A 21,308-nucleotide genomic window follows, 5' to 3' on the forward strand; every position below is an offset into this window, starting at 1 on the left:
TGCGGAAAGATGCGACGAGCTAAAGAGACATACTTTACGCAGCTTATAGGAGATCTGAAATATATGTAAACGGGCTTGTTAGTATGCAAATAGCTTTATGAACATGTGGAAACGCTGTTACATGGGATTGATTAAAGATATGATGGTGTTGATTTGGAGAACTATTACATCGAGGCTCAAGCGAGTATACCATCCCGATGCGCCCGAGCTGTACAGTGAAGAGGCTTATTTAAAAGGCAGCACAATCCCAATTCATTTGAGAGTCAAGATCCCATTGGTACGGAAATACTGATGCTTCGACCAGTCTAATCCTGTGTTCGTTATGTTCATCCTATCAGTATAGTGTTTCTACCAGATTAGGTTTCTGGCTTCACACTAATCACAGCAGACTGTGTGGCTGGATGACCGTTAGACACAGATTCAGTGCCAGTCACCTCAGCGGCAAATTCAACGAGAAGACGATGGACTTCCTCTGGCTTCTGCAACTGAATCCAGTGTCCGCAGTGCAGTATCTGAATACGTAGATCTGGGACCCACTCCTTGCTCTTCTGGATTTGCATGTCAGCCCGGGTGACGTAATCCTCATCACTGACAATCAGAAGAGTAGGAAGCTTGCAGAATCCGTCTTCTTTTGAGAGAGCTTGTTCGTCCTTGGCGTTGACATCGCGCATCGCGGCCTTATACCAGCTCAGTGGTCCTCTGTAGCCACCATTTGCTAGAATTCTGTCACGAGTTGTGTACTCACTCAAGCTGTACCATGATGGCAGTGGACCAACACGGCCAGCCCGGACATACTCTTTTGCTGCACCAACGGGAGCGAAGATGACCTTCCAGTCTGCTGGGTCAGCCGGATAGATGAGCGAGAAAGTTGAAGCTGGCTATTAAGGGATCAGAATATGTCAAATAACGGGGTTGCTCATACGTACGTTTTCATTGCAGTCCTTGACTGCTTCCTCGGTATTGTGCCATGGCCAGTATCCGTAGGTGCTGTAACCAAAAAGTTGCTCAGTGAACTTGTTGAATGCATCTACGTCTACATTAGCATCGCAAATTATTGAATGGACAGGGGCCTAATTACCAATGTCCCAGACGACGCCTGTCTCAATGTAGCTGACTGAGATTGGCACAATACCAAACAAACGTTCAGGGATATAAGTCGCAAGACGGGAAAGCAAGCCACAGCCCCTGAGATGAGTCAGCATGCGAAACGGTCTCCATTCTCCAAAAGGGGCTACTTACCAATCATGGCCAACGGCAATGCAGCGAGGTACACCTTCAATGTCGAGTATCTCTGCCATGTGGAGGGACATAGATTTCAAGCGGTATGATGCAACGTCTTCTGGCTTGTCTGTGTCGCCATAGCCAAGTAGGTCTGGGACAATGACACCATACCCAGCAACAGAAAGGGACTTGATCTGGTGTCGCCAGTCAAAGGAAGAGCTGGGATAGCCATGAAGCAGAAGAAAGGTGGGTTTCTCAGGCGACGCAGAAGCTATGGCAACATAGCCATACGTGGTGTCATCAGATAGAGACGCCGTCTTGGCAATGGATGGGAATGCAATAGATGCCATTGCAAATGCCGTGCACGTAGTGTGGTGGAGCTCTCAACTAGAAGGCAGGCATAGCAACGACAGGACTTCAGACAGAAGACGGCATATACATAAAGTATCATCGAGCGGGCTATGAGGCTATCAGATCTATCCACCACAGCACAAAGTTATCTTGTGTCGTCACAATGCAGCCCTCGGTCCGAGCCTTCACTGATTGCGTGACAGTGGCTCGGAGGGACCACGACGCATTTCCCTCGTCCTTCCATCCTCAATGAATTCCCTCGTGTGTTTGCCCTCCTTGGTTTTCCTCGCGTTTTTATCCCCATCGAGGATGGGTAAGATGCCAGGTACGACCCGAATGCTACATCGCAAAACTCAACGCTAGGGTGGGATGGAAACGAAATTAGCGGCAGCTTGGTTGCTCCTCTGCAGGGCCCGTACTGCACTATCGTTGCACTGCAGGATGTCTAAATCTTGTGGTGCCACCTTCATTGCCGAGTGTAATCACATGAACTGACATGAGGAACTACCTTTTTCTATGTGAACACATCACGGAGATACCGCATCTGGCTGGTTGCAGAACCCCCACCGTAATCATCTTATCCGTTCAACGGCATCTGTCGGGAGAGCAGAGAGTATGGAGAGTATGCCGTCATCAATGATGCACGTACATGCATAAAGCCGCGGAGAGGGGCAAGATGGGAATTACAGAGGGCGAAAAGGTGCGTGGGGCTGTCAGCATCGAATTGTTTGGAATACTCCTCCGAGTTGTTGCATAGCACGACCAACACACTGGCTGGTGGGACTAGCTGGTGGAGCACTAAACCAAAGTAGGACGGCACCGGACCCACTCTGCTGGTCTCCTTAGGACGAAAATTTTCACCAGTTCTGGCCCTACAACCCACACAATGCAACATCAAGATGGCCGGCCTTTTCGACTAGAAGAAACAGGGAAAGAAACAGCTGAGCGTGATAATGGGTCACGTGTTTCAACAGTAGTGGGGGGCCAAGATTACTAGCGACTTGGACTTAGCCCAAGAGCTTTCCACAGAGCACAGAACAATCAACTGGACCGATCAACTCAGGGTTACACAGCAAGATACGTGAATATCTGACAATGGTCATGTTATTCGACCCCTCAGTAAGGAGGGACAGTGCCGAAAACCGGGACGGGTCCCCAGCTCTACTGACTGTACTTGCAACCCGAGGATTAGCCGATGTGCCTGACGAGATACCCGTCGACATCCAGAGATCACGCAGGCATGCGAGACTGTTGTTGGATTGAGTGACTTCCTCATTCGAAACTGACCACCTACCTAGCACGTTCAACCCGTATTTGCGGCAAAAATACCTCCCTCCGGACCCCACTTCCGGGCTACTTCCCTGCTGTACATACCGCAACCTCATTGCACAATCCCAACATTTGAACACATGGAGATAGAAAGACCAAACAGCCCGGATAAGGGTCCCAAGCGGCGCAGCGGCCCTCGGAGAAAGACCGGTATGTCATCTCCACATACAGGCTTTGTAAGGGGTTGCGGCTTGTACCTTCTCGTCAAGTAACTGTTGCTAATAATAGGTTTATCAGGATGGTGAGCTAGGATCACTGCCGGTTTAACATCGTCACTGACACGAGCAGCTTCACTTGCAAGTCGCGACATACACGGTGTGATGAGAAGAAGCCCGTGTGCAGCAATTGTGAGCGACTCGGTCTGCAATGTCGAGCATCCGAGTTCATTGCATACTCAGCCTGGAGCTCTGTCGACTCCAATCAGCGTGTAGTCCAAAGCAAGAACGTGGTTCTGATGGAAACCACTCCGTCCACGTCCAGCACCAGCCAGACCGACGCAGGCAATGCATCGTCGTGTGTAAGCCCGGAATGTTCACCGGGCGTCCCAACTCCAAGTTCAACATCGTTGCCCTCTAGCCAGCTGACACCGGCCTTGTCGCCGCCGGTCAACGTTAAGCCACCACCATCAGCCTTGCTTCCCCTGAATGGCGAGAAAGCGTATCTGCTCAACGCCTATCGCATGGGAATGGCAAAATGGATGGACATATTTGACCCAGATGACACCTATGAAACAGAAATCCTCCGTCGCGCACTCTACTCTGAACTTTTGCTCCGATGCATATGCGCTTTCACTGCTAAACAACTGTCCCAGCTAGCTTCCGGGGACAGAGACGTGTGGCAGCCTGTGGCTTCCCGTTATTACCTTGAGGTACGTAGTGTACTCCGGGCCGACCGGATATGGTGTTATAATTCGCACAAAACTATCCCAAGGCGATGCAGCAAACTGACGTGTACCAGGCCCTCAACCGCCTCATAAGCGAGGTTAGCTGCCCAGAAATGCACAGCGATGCACTCACCGCAGCGATGTTGCTGAGTAGCTACGAGCACCTGGCAGCGTCTGATGCCTCGCATCGATCCCATTATCAGGGCGCATTGAATTTGATCAGGTCGAGAGGCATCTCCGCAAATTCCGATGGAATTGACAGAGCCAACTTCTTCGTTCTTGTGCGCCACGAAATTTCTGTTGCTCTGGCCAATGAGAGCCCCTTGCAGTTTGACCCGAGAGACTGGAACGTTACCAGGCCCGGGATCGGTGCTTCCGAGGACCAAGTGTCTAACTATCTGATGTTACTAGCTGGAAATGCCGTCAACCTTGTCTTCGACAGCAGTTCGACTGTTGACAGACAGTCGCTTCTCGACAGCGTTGAGGACTGGTACAATAATACGAGCGCTACCTTCCGGGGCATAACATACGGCGAAGTGAATGCCGAAGGCCTGACCAAAGTATTCTTTGCTGTGACGGCCGCAGGTAAGTGCATGCATGTCTTGTAGCGTGGAGTGCACCACTAGGCAATGTTGGCAGAGAGCTGTCTTATCCCAAACCACCCGCCCCTTGGGTTTTAGACATCTACCCCTTTCCTCATCATTTTACATGATGTGCGCCCTACTCTAACCTGCCTCTCAGCGGCTGCTATGATGTGGTATCACTTGACATACATTCTTCTCCTTGCAGAACCGCGTCTTAGCAACCCGGACAACGATTCAGTGGTACGCAACGTATAGCTCTTGGCCTGCATGAATACTGAATATCTCGTCAAGATACAAGAACACGCGAACCGCATACTTAGCATCGGCATTTCGGATATATCGGATGCGGCCCTTGCCTTTTCAATCATGCCAATCTATTTTGGTGAGCTATACACCCATGAGAGTGATGACATAACTCATTGAACCACTTGTATAGACTAATCATGATGCCGTTTGTTTTTTATAGCCGGTAAACATGCTAACGACGTCACAAAGAGATTCCGCTCGTGCATGTTGCTCGATGATATTGAGCGAAAACTTGGATATCGCACGCAGGCCAGAGTGCGAGCTTTGAAGGAAATGAGCGGCCAACCCATAACACCGATCTAAACGACAAATTCAGTTGCGTCCCACATCACCAGCATCCAGACCTCGGAGCAAACTTTACGCCAGCTGATATATGGACGCAGAGACAGGGTTTGGGGGTCTTGTTTTCCGTTTTTCGGATGGTTTATGCTATAAGTGTGCTTCTCAAGGATATGTAAGGACCTGAGCATCTAAGAAGACATTCGGTAAGACGAGAAACAAGGCGAAAAGAGCAGAAGAAACGAAAATATTTCGTTTTCCTTTGCCTGCGAAGGCTCCAGTTATTTAATAACCTGCCGAGGTCCTATTCTGTTGTTTGTGCCTGCTGAGGTCCTATTCTATTATTTATGCCTGTTGAGGCTCCAGATTTTTAGTGACCTATTAAGGTCCAGTCAATTGTTCGTGCCTGTCAAGGCATTTCTGTTATTCGGATTAGAGTGATAGGCCTCTGGGTTTTTTTTATTATTATCCACCCAGACAGCAGAATCTTATTAAGGCTTGTCATCTGTCTCCATCTTCTTCACCTTTAACCTGTGGGATTTTCTGTCCGTCGTCGATATATAGTCTGAATCAGGGCCTCCGCGCAGAACTTCACGATGATTGAGCCTTAGTGAACGACGCAGGGCCTCGTCTCCACACCTTCAGGGGTAAACTCAACGGCCAGAGGTTGAACCATTCTTCATACTCCATCTCCCACCCCTGATGCGGCAATGAAAACTCATACCGATATACCAGAGTCGCGAGACAGACGGCCTGTATCACAATGGTCACATTCTTACCAATACAACCACGGGTGCCCGCGCTGAAAGGAATGTAGACGGCAAGCATCTCCTTCAGGCGTTCAGAACCCTTGGCCAGCCAGCGATCCGGATTGTACGCCTCGGGATCCTCGAACACGGTCGGGTCTCGGTGAGCGGTGTACGCCGATATGGACACATTGGTATTCGGCGGAATGAGGTTGCCGTCGATGATTGTGGTTACCTCGGGCGGCGTTCGGCGCATGAGGTCGGTAGCGACGGGAGGCGCCAGGCGCATTCCTTCATCGATACAGGCGCGCAGGTACGGGAGGTTTTTTATCTTGGACCAGGGGGTTACGATGTCGTCTAGTGAAAGAACTTCGTCGAGCTCTGCGCGGAGTTTGGCGAAGGTGTGGGGGTAGCGGACTAGATAGTAGAGGGCCATTGAGATGGACACAGCCTGTGATTACTTACGTTAGATTCCCACAAGCTTCCATTCATCTAGAAAGACATGGATATGGAAAGATTGACATACCGGGCCATCAGTTCCAGCACCCACTTCATGATGATGTTAGCACAGAGATCTCCATTCTCACAATGGGCCTAGATTGCTTACAGGCTTGCTCAATCTCGGCCACACGGTCCTTCATCGTGATATCTGCACCATCTCCCTTTCTATCCTCGATCATCGGCTGGCAGAGGTCATTGAGAATCTCGCCATTTGCAGAGCGTTCCATTCTCTCCTTGGTAAGAGCCTCTATGGCCAAATGGAAGTTGACGCCTTTCTGCCAGTTCTCGGCAAACTTCTTGGAGAATAGATTGGCCAACTTCTGCCACAGAGCGAAGTTTTCGACGTCGACTGCATTGCAATATAGGTCAGCCAGCAAATTATCTTTGTCCAGGACGGAGCTTATAGCATACAGAGAAGAGGGGCGGCAGCACGCCCGACGGCATGATTATCCTGAATCATGGGAACGCAGTAATTCTTGCCCTCGTCATCCTTGAAGCGTATGGAATCATTTCCATTGCGCAGGAAGCCAAGGTCCTTGCTCATGGTGATCTTGGTGACGGCCTCAGCAGCATACAGGAAGATCCAATACACCCCATCGAAAGCAAGCTCCTCCTGGCGCACGACCTGCAAATCATGCGGCTCGGTGCACCGGCGATCCATTTGCTCCATAAGCGTGCGCACCGAGTCCGCCACCTTAAATTCCCATTCCTCCTGGTTCTTCGGCGCATAGAACGCAGCCACCATACGGCGTCTTCCCGAATGGAAAGGCTTGTCGCTGATGTTATTGAGGTTCCTCCCGCCCGCCGCCAGGAGATCGTAAGCGCCGCCCTTTACGCACTTGGATGCGTACCCGTAGATATCCTTGGCGGCCTGTGACCGGCCGAATGAAAGCCAGTTGGGGCCGATGCGGATGACGGGGTGTTTCTGCAGGGCGTCGTGCAGGCGCTTGGTGTGGATGTGAGAGGAGGTGCGGCCGCGTTCCCAGCCGTATGCCACCATGGTTAGGCCCGAGGCCCAGTTTTGGTTGGGGTATTTGCGGAAGCCTTTTTCATCTTTGAGGTAGGGGATGAGGAGAGTGAAGAAGAGGAGGAGGGGGAGGCAGATGAGGGAAAGAAGGATTAGTGCCGGGGTTTTTATGAGTATTGACATGGTGTTTTGACGAGTCTCCGTAGCGTTATACAGAGAAATTGGCGGATGAAAAGCGCATTATGAAACACTGGAATCTGTACTTGCTAGTTTGTCTTATATACAGGTATACTTTGTCCCGGCGGTAAGACAAGTGGCATGACGCCGGGCCGCACATGCCGAAATTGGTGAATTATACGAGCAGTGCCGAAGAGCTAGGTGATTAATACGTCCATTCGGATGCTAGGCTGTAGACAGGCGTCCCGTAGTCTAAGTATCTCACTCTGAATCTAGATCATCACGAGCAGGCTGTTGTGAAATCATGAATAGGTCGATCCATCGGGCCATGCGCTAGCCCTAAGGGGGCATGTGTAGACCGTGAGACTTGATCTTCATCAGAAGAATATGGGAGGGCAGAAGGGAATAGTATGGGCATCAATTTGCGAAGCCAATGGTCCTCTGGTTTAATATGTCACTACCGCCACACTTGGAACTTCTTGAGCATATTACAGGAAGTGACGTCGAGGCGACTTCTCAAATACGATCCCAGACAAGAGATGGTTTCAGGTAGGAGGCAGTGAGAAAGAGACGGAAACTCACTGAAGAATATAGCACTCGCAATGATGATACGTTCAGAGAACCGGTATCGTATACGAGTAACAAAACCTTGCACCATTCAGAAATGATACGTAAACATACTCCATGCATCGTATAAAACTTCTGTATACATCAAATACTACCTTGTTACTACGCATATTCAAGCATTTTTAAGTCTCTTCAGATGCCGAACCTCCTTTTTATTTCACATCTGGTACAATCCGGAATACGGCATTCTTACGCCTATTTCTTCAAGATCCTGATATGTTTCGTCATCCTTGATGTTTGTAAATATGAGGACATCATTTGAGGTCTACGATATCACGAGCCGAAACGCTGAACCACTGAGCCAAAATCTCGTGTGCCACAGAAATAAGAAGTGACAGCTTAAAGTGGTAATTTAGACGCGTGACGACTAAAACCGCAGACTGCGCTAGTACGGAAATAGCAGCTTACACGAGGGGTGATAAAAAGGGAATGATATACGCGTGTATCATAATTGAGCTATACTCAAACTGGAATATTTGACGAGCTATGCAAACAGGGACCCGACGGAATGGACGACCCAAGGCCGGCAATTCCAGAGACGCCCTTTCCAACACGTATTCGCCATCTTTTTCTCCCCATGTGGTAAAGGGCGTACTTGGCAATTCGTTTGTGGGACTGACGTCACCTAGCCAAATGCGCCTTAAGAACTGTTAAACAAGCGCGACCACGTTTCTCTTGCACTTTTTGGACTCCAAAAGTAGATGCTGTGACCGTCATCTCCATCTCGACCATAAAATTCCTCCAAAAATTAGATTGGATCGCGTGGTGCAGAAGTCAGCATGGGGAAACTTCCATCAGCAAGCAGGTTCCATCCTGCGAAATACACCGTCTCAAGCTTCCTAGCCTCCTTCGGCGGGTTGTTACTGGGGTCAGTCTACCACTTGCTCCTGCCTATCCTGCTCTATATGCTGACACGCCATTGCCATGCCCAGCATCGATACCAGCATCATCGGCCCGGTCACTGTCATGGACAGCTTCACTGGTCAGTTCGGTCACCCTTCTGCTGCTGTGCACGGTATCATCGTGTCATCCATCCTGCTCTGTGCTGCCGCCGGGTCGTGCTTCGCTGGCCGCCCCGCCGATGCCCTGGGTCGTCCTCGCGCCATGGCCCTCGGAGCCACACTATTTACTCTCGGAGTTGCCCTCCAGGCCGGTGCCGTCAACCTCGTCATGTTCTCTCTCGGCCGTGTCGTCGAAGGATTCGGCGAGGGCCTATACTTCAGCCCGCAGACCGTCTATATCTGCGAGATAGCTCCACCCCGTGTCCGCGGTGCCTTGACCACGCTCCCGCAGTTCATGACTTGCGCAGGGCTGGTCGTCGGCTACTTCCTCAGCTACGGAACGGTTAATATCCCCGGGTCGCTCTCCTGGCGGCTGCCCTTCATCATCCTTGCCGCGCTGAGCGTCGCACATGTCTCAGCATCTTTACTCCTCCTGCCCGAGTCCCCACGCTGGCTGGCATTGCGTGGTCGCCATGCCAAGGCGGCGAAAACGTGGGAGACTTTGCAAGTCAAGCCCGAGGATCGAGGTATCGAAGAGAATGCTCCCACTGCTGCTGATGCTGGTGTTGTTAGAGAATTGCCGGAACAAGAAAAGTCAGAAGCCAAGCACGCAGGCCTTCGGGATCTGTGGGCTCCTGACGTACGGAAGCAAACGTTTCTCGCGATTTTCTTCATGGGATCTTTGCAGCTCTGCGGAATTGATGCTGTGCTTTACGTGAGTATTCCACTGTCTCAAGATATGCAAATGCTGACCTGTTGCCTAGTATGCTCCTCTACTCTTTCAGCAAGCAGGCCTTCAAAGTTCCCAAGCTTCATTCTTGGTATGTACTGCATCTCCCGCGCGAAACCGAAATAGGACTTCGAGCTGATCACGCGCCTACTTAGGCCTCTGGAGTATCTGCCATTGTCATCGTCCTGGCCAGTATTCCAGCGTCGTTGTATGCAGACAAATGGGGCCGCAGAACAAGCACCTTGATTGGCGGCGTCATCCTCACCGGCACTATGATACTTATGGGTGCACTCTACGCTGGCGGGGCGGTCCACCCAACGTATGGCGCGGGAAGGTGGGTCGTTATAGTCTGTATCTACATCTATTGCGTCAACTTCGCAACAACATGGGCAATCAGTGTCAAGGTGTGGGCGCCAGAGATTCAGCCGCAGCATACAAGGTCCATGGGTATGAGTTTGGCAGCCGGTACGTCTTGGTTCTTCTTTGTTCGGCTTTTTTGTCTATGTTTGACTATACAGTGGTTAACCAAACCCCCGCAGGCTCAAATTGGATTTGCAATTGGTTCGTCACGTTCGTATGCCCGATTCTTCTGGATAAGAGCGCATCGGCAGCGTACTTCTTGTTCGGTGCTTGCGCTGGAGTGGCAACGATTGTATGCTTTTTTTTCATGATTGAGACGAACGGGAAGTCCCTCGATGAGATTGAGCAAGCGGTCCACAAGCGCAAGACGGCACATAGTGGACGACTGGGAAACTTCTTCAGCCCATGTCGCAGGCAGGAAATGAAAGCTGGCTGAGTGGGAATCGGGTAGTTTGTTGTTGCGGTAGTAACGTATACTTCTTTCGAAGAGTGGAGTAGGAGCGTCTGTTCATACATGAGCGAGAATAGACGGTTCTTCGTGGATAAAAGGTACTATGGCAGTATCGGGAAATAAAGTTTAATGTGAGGAAGGCAGTCAGTTCGCTGAAAAGGTCATGTGTGCGAAGGGTTGAATAGGAGATACCCTTGAGCGTGTTGCCGCCACTTAAGGCTCATTTAATGTGCGGGAGGAATCAAGCGCATTGCATATTCAGTGTATAAACAAAATCATCAGGACTCGATAAGTCACTAACTCCTCAAAGTATGAGAAGTTTTCGTTCCGCACTCAGAAGTCGGACAAGCTGAATATTTAAATAACTTCCCAGCACTTTCCGTTCGACCCATCACTTATGCTATGACAAGACGGTGGAGTAGTAGCCCCCAGTTGTTAGTCATACAGATTTATCTAAATGTATTATCCAGTGAACAAACAAACTAGACTTCCATCTCGAAGCTGCACTCCCAGATACTCACGTAACAAAATCGCGACATTGAGCATTTCAGATGGGACGTATTTGCGCCCTTCCATCCTGTGCAAGAAAAGACCATGCCGGGTTGATAACCCGCTCAGTTATCCTTGGACAAAAAAAAGTAAAGCTAAGGGTGGTAGTAGGTCTCTTCGTCGACGAGATCTATAATCATCGGCAGATACCTTTCACGCTAGTCTTGAGAGACTCTATGTAAGTATGCGGGATCTACATGTCACCTGGTCCCGGGGAAGGAGAGCCCCTTGCATGTTCAGCACGCTTCATGGATCGACAAGAGGCTGACGCCTATTTCGACAATACTAGGTCTGTCTCAAATCAAGTCAACGGCACATTCATCTTACAATTGAGTTTAGTAGTCTGATGTCCCCGTCTATATGCTCCCACCGTCCATGCATCAGGTACACCCACTCAAATTTTATACATAGTGATACAATGCCCCCCTGTCAGTCCACAAGAACAATGGCGTGCCCAAAAATCACAAAATGTACAGTGGGCATCATGCCATTGGGTACACAGAAAAGATGCCCCCTTGTAGATCGTCTAGTGCGTCGTAATCATACAGGTGAGATGCGAGTAGCCGTCTCCGGTGTCTAAACTAGGTAGATTTGGTTTACTTTTGGCGTCTCAAAGTCTTCATGGCCATCTCCACGAGACCGTCCTTGGCCTCGCTATCGGGGAACAAGTCCAGAGCCGCAACGGCCTGCCGACAGTAGTCTTCTGCCAGCGCCCGAGTTTGTTCGATTCCATCGCTTTGGAAGACAAGTTCTCGCGCCTGATCTAATGTCAGTAACAGTGGCAAGGACTCGGGACATGGTTAACTCACCCTTGCGGCGTCCCCTTCCTGTTCGAATTTCCTTCCCACCAACTGCCCCAACTCGGGTATCGTTTTCCAGGCAAATAGCAACGGTGCAGTTGCGAGACCGAGTTCTAAATCAGCGCCTGCGGGTTTTCCAAGATCCTTGTCGCTCTTAGTGTAGTCCAGCATGTCGTCCACCAGTTGGAATGCCAAACCCAAATTCTTCCCATATGCGTAGGCAGCTTCCACCGTGGTCGCGTCGGCGCGGCCTAGCAGAGCAGCAGCTCGACATGATTTGGATATCAAACTGGCCGTTTTCAGGTACGTCTTGTCCAGGTAGTAAGTGAGGGTTTCCTCGGACCACTTGGGGTTGCGCTCGTCCCGCGCCGTGTTCTTCAACTGCATGAATTCGCCCTCCACCAAGTTGGCAATGACGGTGGCCAAAAGCTCGACGACCTCGGCGTTACGAAGTCGGGCTAGTGCCACAGATGCTCGCCCCAGCATGAAATCTCCAGCCAGAACCGCCATTTTGTTGCCGAATTCGAGGTTTGCAGAAGGCGAGCCCCGCCTTGATACCGAGTGGTCGATCACATCGTCGTGTAGGAGCGATGCGGTGTGAATGAGTTCCGTAATCTCGGCGAGGCGTCGTTGAGACGGAAGGATGTCGCTTTCGACTGATTCTGGGTCCGACGAAAAGCCGGCGAGGGGCGCGGACGGGTTCGCGTCACGCAGGACCCCACTGGGTGATATTGCTGCATTTATCCTCTGGGTGGTCTCGGAGGGATCGGGTTGGGACGCCTTGGGACATAATGCTGTGGCTCTGGACATGAGAAGCACGATCATGGGTCGCATGTGCTTCCCTTCGGCTTGGGTATAATATTTCGCAGCTCGGTCTAAAGAGGGGTGTCCAGAGCCTAACAAATGTCGGATATTGCCCGTCAAAAACTTCATCTCCTTGGCGACCATCCTCAGAGGGTCAATGGGCATCTCGCCCTTGGTTGCCCGCGCGACTGCATTCGACACCACGCTCCCTGCCACTTGTACCGCGGCTGCCCATGCCGAAGATCTCCGCGGTGCGCTATGAAATGACGAGTGCTGAAGTGGTATCCTACGACCTGGAGAAGCCGCTCTTACACAGTTGGGACATGGCGAGAAACCCGAGGGACGACCGACGACTCGAGACTTGAGGAGCGCCGAAGCTCCCGGCCGAAGTTGCATGACCGTCCGCTGTTTCTGTGCTTTCTAGGGCCCAATTGGTGTTGACAGGGTCCCTTCTGGTCGGTATCGGAGCATCAGAAGTTTTGAGGGGTAATAGAGTCGGTGACGTCAAGGGCAATTGCTGTCCAACCCGGAATCGTGCCACGAGGAGCTGACTGCTTACATCTCGAAAAAATATCACGGCGTTGATAATGATTCGTCGCAGCTTCCCTCGCCTGACCCCTGTCATAGACTATTATTGTTGTGGCTTCACCTAGCGGACGATCTTAGTGTGCTTAAGCCGACTTGTGGCTGAGGTGACCGAGCTTGGACAAGGATGCATCTACTTTGGAACCTCGAACCTTCAAGTTGCAGGCAACAACCTCAATGTTTCGGCGCACTGGAGTTGCGACGCAATACTCTTCACAACAATGATCCAGCCGCAACATGGTGCTCCTCACCATGACAGTCTCCATTGTGGAGGCATTGCTGAAGTTGGATGAAACCAGCCCACCAGGGACCAAAGAAGAAGCGCGAGATGCAGACGTCGCAAACGAGCTGTCTCTATCAGAACCAGCCGTCGGCAATCCCATTGGGCATGGACAGATTATGGATATTTGGAAAGAGATGAAAGCCAAAGGACATACCGAGTACACATTAGAGGGACTTCTCCGTGGTGCGACAGTCTACATCCCACCTCCGCCTCCAAAAACAGAGCCTGTACGTCCACCTCATCAGTTGCCTACTAGACTCGCTGCTAACATTACCCCGTGCAGACGGAAGAGTACAAAACTCTCATGGCACGTCTCCGCCGCGATGAAGAGGAGCGCTCCTATGAACGTATGCTGCGAGCCGGTCCCGACCGCGAGACTTTCGTCCAGCGATTCCCGACCGCACCGATGGCCCATTCCTTCGCCGAAGTCAACAAGCCATCCAGGCCATCCGATCTTGGGGAAGACAGCATCGATCAGGGCGACATACAGCAACAAGTCACGCTGATCATCAACTTCCTTGTCAGCATCTTTGGGTGTGCGGCCGCTATCTGGATCTTGGCCAGGTGGTGGAGCACGCCTGCACGGCTGTTCCTCACTCTGGGGGGGAGCTTGGTGGTAGCTATTGCCGAGGTGACGGTTTATTCTGCCTACTCGTGGCGCATGGAGCAGGGTGATAAGAAGGAGCAGGGTCGGAAGGAAGTTAGGGAGATCACGAAGACTTGGGTTGTGGGTGAGGACCAGGGTAAGGACGTGAAAGAGGGCTACGAGCTTGTGTTGATAAAGCCGAAGGATTCAGAAGCCGATATGACTTTGCGGAAGAGGGTGGCCGGATCGACTTGACATATTTGAGTTAGGGAACCGCGCTCAATATAGTACAAGGCTTCTCTTTCCAATAAGCGGTAGTTACTATGATAAGCAACTATTTATACACCAACATACGAGTTGAATTTTGGAGGAAACAGCTTCGACATGGCCCACAACACTATGCTTTCGCTGTTCAAAAATCATGTCTCTGGTTATATAAAGCGAGCGCGTCGAAAAAGGCTTTCACGGGTTCCATCAAACAACATGGCGGTTGAAACCTCGGGCTCTGGACGCCGCTGAAAGCTTGTCACTACTTCCAACTAACTATCTAGGCCCATACATATAATGCCACAGCTGTTGAGGACGCATGGATCCACCCACGTCTACTTTGGCATGTTTCAGTTCATCGAGTTATCAGTTGCATCCGATATTTCATTGTACCAGGCTTTGCCCTCACCTACCCTACGGGCTTGCTATCTTGTCACAGACCACTATTCAATCATGAAACAAACGGTGCCAGATTAGCTACTTCCTTCTAACTCTGCTAGACTAGTATTGTTATCAAGCCATGTACTTCTTTCAACTTGTTTTGACTTGAACCTGCAATTTCATCGCCTCACAGCCAAAGACGTGTCAAATGGTATTGGTCTCAAATGTCCCATCTTCCGCCGCTTTCCGCTTGGCCTTCATGTGTTCCCTGGCCCAGTCCTGGATAGCTTCCTCCAGGGCCCTTCCCGTGAGCGGCGCCGTGGCGGGCGGTTGGTATACTCCTTTTCCTTTGCCGCTGTAGTGCAGTTTCCAGGCTGTAGCACCGATGTCAGTACCAGATTGCTTGCGGAGAGATAAAGACTCAATACGAATGTTTAAAAGTAAGAAAGGGGAAAAGACGAAGAAAAACGGAAAAGGGTCAAAGAAAACATACTAGTCGGATCAGACGTCAAGTACGCCCAGTTCTCACTTAGATACATCTGGTCCCCGCCAACAAAAATGGACTTGAGCTCTCCCATCTCTCCAGGCGCGGGACGCAATTCCTTCAAACCGGCCACAAGACGAATCAAAGCCGTGCTGTAAGCAGTGGAGATGGTATCACCCAAGCACGTGTGCTGACCAGCAAAGTAGAACCGATATGCCTCTTTAGGCCGTCCGGGGAGGAAAGCCTCTGGGTCGCTTATGGGTTCGGCGGTGGGGTCGCGGAGTGCCTCACCCTAATATATCACAATAAAATTAGCGCCATAACAACTACAACTCACAGTAACATGAAGAAGCTTGGAGGGGAGTTAGACGTGGACGTACGAGCAGAGAAACGACCGCATCCCCCGGCTCGAACTTCTGGTCGTTGATGGTGGTGGGCTTGGCGCAAACGCGGAGAACCTTGCCGCGCCCGACGTGACGCCAGGCCTCGAGCACGTAGCTGCGGATGGTGGCGTCGGAGCTGGGGTCCTTGGAGGCGGCGAGGTCTTGCAGGCGGACCCAGTGGACTTGGTTTTCGGGGCGGAAGAAGAATTCGAGGACTTGTGCGAACTGCAAGCAACAAAGTCGAGACTGTCAGTACGTTTGGGATAACAATAAAAGGGAGTAGAAAGGAGATGGTCATGCTGAGAAACAGTTTTTGGAAAACAGAGAACAGCACTGGCTGGTCTGGGTCGGGTCTGGGTTTGGGTTTGGGTCGTCTGAATAACCTCACCTGCGTCACCGGCCCCCCTATCCCCCCATACGCCATCAACCACTGCAAATCCACCGTCTCCTCGGGCGTCTTTCCCGCCGTCTGCACCAGCTCCGTCACGAATCTACGACCGTACTCACGCATAGACCCCGGCTTAGTCTTATTGGGCCGATCGACATGCAACCCAAACAGATGCGGGTTCAGGGCGCCGAACAGACAATTTTGCTCGTGCAGCACGGTACTCGAAAGCTGCGTCGTGGTGCGAGTCAGCTTGGCGGCCGCCTGTTGGGCCCAGCGGCGACGATTCCATTTCAGGGCCTCGTCGACGTTCAAGAAGGACCATACGCGTAGGTCCATTAGTAGCTTGTACATCTCACTGTTCGATATAGTGCCCGAGGGGTTCTCATCCGTGATCAGGTCGAGGCAGTACATGTCGGCCACTAAACGGGCGTTGACGGGTATAGCGACGCTGTTATTTTCGTGTCAGCCATTATTATCATCAACAGCCGTCGAACAAGTACGGATTGTTGTAAACTTACTCTCTGATAATATCAACCTGATCCAACGTCTTGGTCATATGAAATGTTGCCGCCTTCAAGCACTCGGCCCCAAACTCCTTCACAAACCCCGTGGTCAACTCAACCACGTCCCCACACCGCCTCATAATATTCGCCAGCGTCTTTCGACTCGCCACATTCGCCTCCCCGTCGCCAAAGACCATAAACGCAGTCAAGTCGCGGTCGGGCACTGCGGCCCGGATCCCAGGTGTCCAGGGGGTCCGGAACGTGGTCGAGTCCGTCAAAACCTTCATGACGGTGTCGTACTTGGTGAGGATGACGCGGCGGCGTGGTGGAGCGGGATCGTCGAGAGTGTAGAGGTCAATGGTGCCGTTGCTGCGGGCGATTTGCTCGTTGCGGGCACGGGTGAAGAGCGGTTGCATTACGTGTAGGGAGTTGTAGGGGAACCAGCCGGGCACGGTACGTTGGATTAATTTATAGTACATGGAGCCGCCGAGACTGTGGGTACATGAACATGGTTAGATCGTGATTCCGAAGAGAGAGTGGAAAGTGAATCTCACGTGTCATAGTCTTGGGTCACTTCGGCCAAGCCCCAGTTGGTCAAGGTATCGACCGTGAAGTCCTGTTCTACGTTCAGTTCATGTCCAGCGGTTCATTCTGGTGAACGAGAGAAACTGAAACATGAAGGCACTTACAAGAGTTAGGAAGCGGTCGGACCGAACCAGAGTCACGGCGTCGGAGAAAACGGCCCGGCTAGCTGTGTACGGGAGACAGACTCCCGATCCGGGATTCATGGCAGGTTTCCTACTCGATGGTCAGTATGACCTCCGTGAAGGATGTCTATACAGGGTTACGAACGCGGCCTCGATAAACATGCCCGGGTACATCTCAACCATGTCCGGGTGTGTATACAAGTTCCGCAGAATGCCAGCAATCTCCGGGTCCGGATTGACATCCTCGAACGTCTGGTGGCGCTTGAGCTTGAAGAAGTCTCGCGTCTCATTGAGTGATGCACAACCCCTAATAACGATTTAGTCGCAATGTCCAAAAGAAAAGAAGAAGAAGAAGGAAAGGAGAAAGCCGAGGAGCGGGGGTGGGAGCTTGAGGAGAGAAGTAAAAAAGAAAAGAAAGAAAGAAAAAGGGGTCACTCACCACTTCCTCGCCTGCAAAATCCCCAAGACCTCCACCATCCTCAACGCCTTGGGAATAGTCCTCGCTCCAAACGCCCCAGCAGGGTCCTCGATACTCTCCTTCAGAATCCTCACCAAATCCTCATCTCTAAACTTGCCATCCTCCCCCCTCTTTAACCCGCCAAACTCCCTCTTCTCCGGATCAAGGGGAATTGAAGCTTCAAACCGAAACAATCCGTCCATGAATTCGCGCGGATCCAACTCATGCAATGGCTTTGTGTTGCCCGGGAACACATCATTGTTGAAGAAGTCAATAAGCCATTTCTCATCCCGCTGCGAAATGGCAGAGTGGAATCGGTATAGCAGGTTGAACTCGATGGAGACTTGGTTCCCGACGCCGCGGGGCACGCCGTCGTGGTCGAAGTACGTGGTTCCCACGAGACGGGGATCCAGCGTCCAGTCCGACGTCGTGGCGTGCGTATTCGTCAACCCCCTTAAATAATCGTGCAGCGCGATATTACCGTACAGCCCGCCCACCACAAGCCGAGCCGTCTGGAACAGGTCATTGTCTTGCTTCAAGATGGCCTTGGTTTTCTCCTCGTCGGTGTCGTAGGGGCCGAGTGCGAACTTGCCGTCTTCGTTGATCTGGAGCAGCATCTCGGCGACGTAGTTGTGAAAGCGGCTGTAGAGCACTAGGAGGACGTTGACACCGGGTGGCTGGCCCAGAAGACGCTTCTCGTGGAAGGTGTCGGGTTTGAGGAGGCCGCGGGACATCGTGCGGATCTTTTGTTGGTCTTTGAGGCTGGAGCCATAGAGGGGGGCGAGATCGACGTAGGAGCTTGTTTCCGAGATGTTATGGTCGATGCGGCTCGTGCGGAAGATGTCTGTGGAATGTGTTAGTATTTTGGTCGGATTGGTGAAGGAGGATATGAGGATGGACTTACCGTGGATTATGATGGTGGCGTGGTAAAACAGCATTGAGGAGAGACCGGCGGGGTTTTCCTTGAATTCTCCCATGTCTCGGTCCAGGAGAACTGACACACAATACCCAAAGATCAGTAAATCCGCTCAATATTTAGCTGCTCAGGGCACTCAAGTAGACGCTCACGGTCGAACAACATCCCGGCATCTGGCTTTACTCCCGCTAGTTTCTTCTCACTCCTCACCGTCTTTGCGTATGGGGTGCCGGCTTGTCCGAGGCTTGGGTTGAGAACATTCTTTCAGGGTTGAACTCGCGGTCAGTTCAAGTCTTAGAGAAGCGCTTCAAACTTGTTGAATAGGCGGGCGGTTCACTTACGTTGTATGATCCATCCGGCGTTCGGTACTTGTACTTGTCCCCCAGGTAGCTCAGGGGAGGGTGCTGCATGCTGTTCCAGAGCTTGTCAATCGTCTTCATCGACAACTCATGACGTGTCTTGGATGTTCTCGGCATCTTGGTCATGAAGGCCATCAACTTTTCCATCTGCATGTTCCTTATGAATTAGCAGCCTGTTCTCATAGTCATACTCCAGATCATTACAAGGCTGGGCCAAAAGGCGAAGTAGGGGAAGTTCGGGAAAGTATCGCACCGTCATTAACTTGTCATCTTCTGCTTTGTTCTTCTCCTCAAGCGTCGTGAGCAAAGCTTGCGCCGCTTCGAAAATTCCTCCGAGCCCCGTCGATGTCAGGTCATTCAGCAGGCCCGTGGATGCAGCCTGGAAATCCCCGAAGGACTCGCCTGCCTCATACGGAGTAGCCGTTTGGCCATTCGTAGCCCCGCCATTGGTAATGTTGTTGAGGGGGTTGAGTTTGGCAACTGGGTTGCCGTTTGCGAGAGGATTGACTTTGGCGAGGGGATTGTCATTTGCCAGGGGGTTGAGTTTGGCAAGGGGAGTGTCATTTGCCAGGGGGTTAATTTTGGCCAGAGGATTAGCCTTGTCGAGGGGATTCAAGTTTGCGAGAGGGTTGGTATTGGTGCTGGCATTGTCGTTACTCTCAGCATTGTCATTGGCATTGGCACTGGAGTTTGGTTTAGCCTGCTCTGTGTTATCAAGAAGCTTTTTGGCGACGTTATACGTGAGCATAGTGCTGGCTTGTTGGGTCAAAAGAGCAACCGTTGCAAAGCTTGTATAAGAGGCTCTCCTTGAGATTCGTCTTTATCAACTTGATCCGGGTGGAAACAAGGGTGTTAGGGTATTTCTCATTCCAACTTTTCCGTTCGAAAGGCTGCCCTTTTAAAACAATGTATTGTCCCTACTCGCAGATTTATTTGAATGGTGTACCGACTACAAACCCCTTTACATCGTTGCCTTTCCCCTTTTGCCTCACAAGCAGATAGTCGGCAGGTTCCTGTCGTCGAGGCACCATCCGGAAACAACACGACATATCCTCGCATTTATTCGCGTATCCGCATATTGTTGTGCTTTACCGTCGATCCTTGTCGGTCCCAGCGGTCGTTGGTACGGCTGTGAGCCATTGTATTACGCATTCAAGACGTTGTGTTGAGCCAGCCATACCATTGTATGCCCTTACCCGTAGAAAATGTGCCTAACACGTAATTTCACGCCAGCGTACCGCCGAGGACGATCTCGATGTAAGTTTATTCAGACCAGTTCAATTCTATCGCGTGGCGTACACGATGAGGATCGAGGTCTTACTGTCATACCTCGTACCTGTGCCCGGTGGGATACAAAACAGAGAGTAGATACGATTGAGTTGTGCTATTTGGCCCTGGCTATTTGTGTCTCAGATGATCTGGTATGCTATGTACTACCCGGGATCCGATTATCGACTGCCAACCCCCACGAAATTGTGCGCTACTTGAGACGGTTCCAAAACGCATCGATGTTCGCAGAAGACTGTCGTGCCAACTGAAACGGAAACCTCGCTGGCTCTGCATCCCGAGCCGATACATGCGAAAACACCGTGAATGCTTCATGTAGAATTCTGCTCTTCGAATATCGATAGGGTTGGTTTGCAACACCTCGGCTGGCTATCTACGCTATAGGCTAGTAGGCCAGCCCGGTCATTTATACTACAAGTCCGTGCTCAGGACGACCACACACGGCCCTTGCCGGTGCAAGTGCATACTGCATTTTCTAGCATAAGTGTCTTGCACATCTGTAAGGCAACTGGGAATTTCGCGCGTCGATTTGCACCACATTGGCTGGTGCAACTTCCCTGAGCCAATCAGATTCACTGTAATTGTTGGTCAAATAATTGATACGCGTGGGAGACTATTGTTTCCAGATGAGTGCGCTTGCATCACTGACCCCCAAAAGAATATCAACTTGATGTCGCACAGACATGGACAAGTAGCTAAGCTATTGGAGTATAGTTTCGTTCCCCAACAGGCCGGGGGACACCTCATACAACGTTACCCAGCATTGCGAGCTCACATAACACCGGATTCGGCACACAGAGTCTCAGTAAACAAATAGTTGTCTTCCCAAAGACAAACCGAGCATGATGCCAGCCACTCAGAAGTCGTCTACGAGAAGCCAGAGCTGCCGTGTCTTGGCAGCCGACAGCTATGGCCCCGGCGCGTGTTGGAAGTGTGGTTGTCTGCATTACATTCTATGAGGCCGTTGGATAAAGTCTCACTGCGGCGCGCTAAATGAGAGACACCCCGCGTTTGTGTCAAGGTCGTGCTTATGCGGCGAAACCTTCGCAATCGGCC

At 51.3% G+C, this 21,308-nt stretch overlaps 7 protein-coding genes across 7 annotated transcripts; 3 read left to right on the forward strand and 4 right to left on the reverse strand.

The window, feature by feature from the left end:
- Positions 1–72: 72 nt before the first annotated feature.
- On the reverse strand, positions 73–2,029 carry BCR38DRAFT_521365 (putative epoxide hydrolase). Its single transcript, XM_040865189.1, has 4 exons — positions 1,240–2,029; positions 1,079–1,185; positions 927–1,027; positions 73–878 (listed from the first exon to the last, which is right to left on the reverse strand). The coding sequence occupies exons 1-4, from the start codon at positions 1,569–1,571 to the stop codon at positions 357–359; spliced, it is 1,062 nt and encodes a 353-aa protein (XP_040718555.1). The 5' UTR covers positions 1,572–2,029; the 3' UTR covers positions 73–356.
- Positions 2,030–2,694: 665 nt separating this feature from the next.
- BCR38DRAFT_129443 (uncharacterized protein) lies at positions 2,695–5,218 on the forward strand. The gene is made up of 7 exons (XM_040853546.1): positions 2,695–2,810; positions 2,871–3,055; positions 3,190–3,769; positions 3,859–4,369; positions 4,526–4,608; positions 4,660–4,750; positions 4,864–5,218. The coding sequence occupies exons 2-7, from the start codon at positions 2,982–2,984 to the stop codon at positions 4,890–4,892; spliced, it is 1,368 nt and encodes a 455-aa protein (XP_040718556.1). The 5' UTR covers positions 2,695–2,810; positions 2,871–2,981; the 3' UTR covers positions 4,893–5,218.
- A 326-nt stretch (positions 5,219–5,544) lies between these two features.
- On the reverse strand, positions 5,545–7,200 carry BCR38DRAFT_335217 (benzoate 4-monooxygenase cytochrome P450; the record flags this gene model as incomplete). Its single annotated transcript, XM_040855375.1, has 4 exons — positions 5,545–6,150; positions 6,226–6,248; positions 6,307–6,549; positions 6,612–7,200. 4 exons carry the CDS (start codon positions 7,198–7,200, stop codon positions 5,545–5,547), a joined length of 1,461 nt encoding a protein of 486 aa, XP_040718557.1.
- A 1,298-nt stretch (positions 7,201–8,498) lies between these two features.
- BCR38DRAFT_463824 (general substrate transporter) lies at positions 8,499–10,810 on the forward strand. Its single transcript, XM_040862648.1, has 5 exons — positions 8,499–8,839; positions 8,904–9,687; positions 9,737–9,793; positions 9,858–10,167; positions 10,242–10,810. Exons 1-5 carry the CDS (start codon positions 8,751–8,753, stop codon positions 10,496–10,498), a joined length of 1,497 nt encoding a protein of 498 aa, XP_040718558.1. The 5' UTR covers positions 8,499–8,750; the 3' UTR covers positions 10,499–10,810.
- An 848-nt stretch (positions 10,811–11,658) lies between these two features.
- Positions 11,659–13,062, reverse strand: BCR38DRAFT_336533 (hexaprenyl pyrophosphate synthase; the record flags this gene model as incomplete). Its single annotated transcript, XM_040855463.1, has 2 exons — positions 11,659–11,820; positions 11,872–13,062. The coding sequence occupies 2 exons, from the start codon at positions 13,060–13,062 to the stop codon at positions 11,659–11,661; spliced, it is 1,353 nt and encodes a 450-aa protein (XP_040718559.1).
- A 222-nt stretch (positions 13,063–13,284) lies between these two features.
- On the forward strand, positions 13,285–14,492 carry BCR38DRAFT_521370 (endoplasmic reticulum-based factor for assembly of V-ATPase-domain-containing protein). The gene is made up of 2 exons (XM_040865190.1): positions 13,285–13,761; positions 13,818–14,492. The coding sequence occupies exons 1-2, from the start codon at positions 13,489–13,491 to the stop codon at positions 14,373–14,375; spliced, it is 831 nt and encodes a 276-aa protein (XP_040718560.1). The 5' UTR covers positions 13,285–13,488; the 3' UTR covers positions 14,376–14,492.
- Positions 14,493–15,202: 710 nt separating this feature from the next.
- On the reverse strand, positions 15,203–19,713 carry BCR38DRAFT_336291 (heme peroxidase; the record flags this gene model as incomplete). The annotated part of the gene is made up of 12 exons (XM_040855445.1): positions 15,203–15,544; positions 15,633–15,860; positions 16,024–16,471; positions 16,542–17,018; positions 17,081–17,142; positions 17,216–17,324; positions 17,379–17,540; positions 17,673–18,534; positions 18,595–18,684; positions 18,759–18,867; positions 18,948–19,122; positions 19,229–19,713. 12 exons carry the CDS (start codon positions 19,711–19,713, stop codon positions 15,203–15,205), a joined length of 3,549 nt encoding a protein of 1,182 aa, XP_040718561.1.
- Positions 19,714–21,308: the final 1,595 nt, after the last annotated feature.

This window comes from Pseudomassariella vexata, assembly GCF_002105095.1.
Source record: "Pseudomassariella vexata strain CBS 129021 chromosome Unknown BCR38scaffold_3, whole genome shotgun sequence".
Classification (NCBI taxonomy): domain Eukaryota; kingdom Fungi; phylum Ascomycota; class Sordariomycetes; order Amphisphaeriales; family Pseudomassariaceae; genus Pseudomassariella; species Pseudomassariella vexata.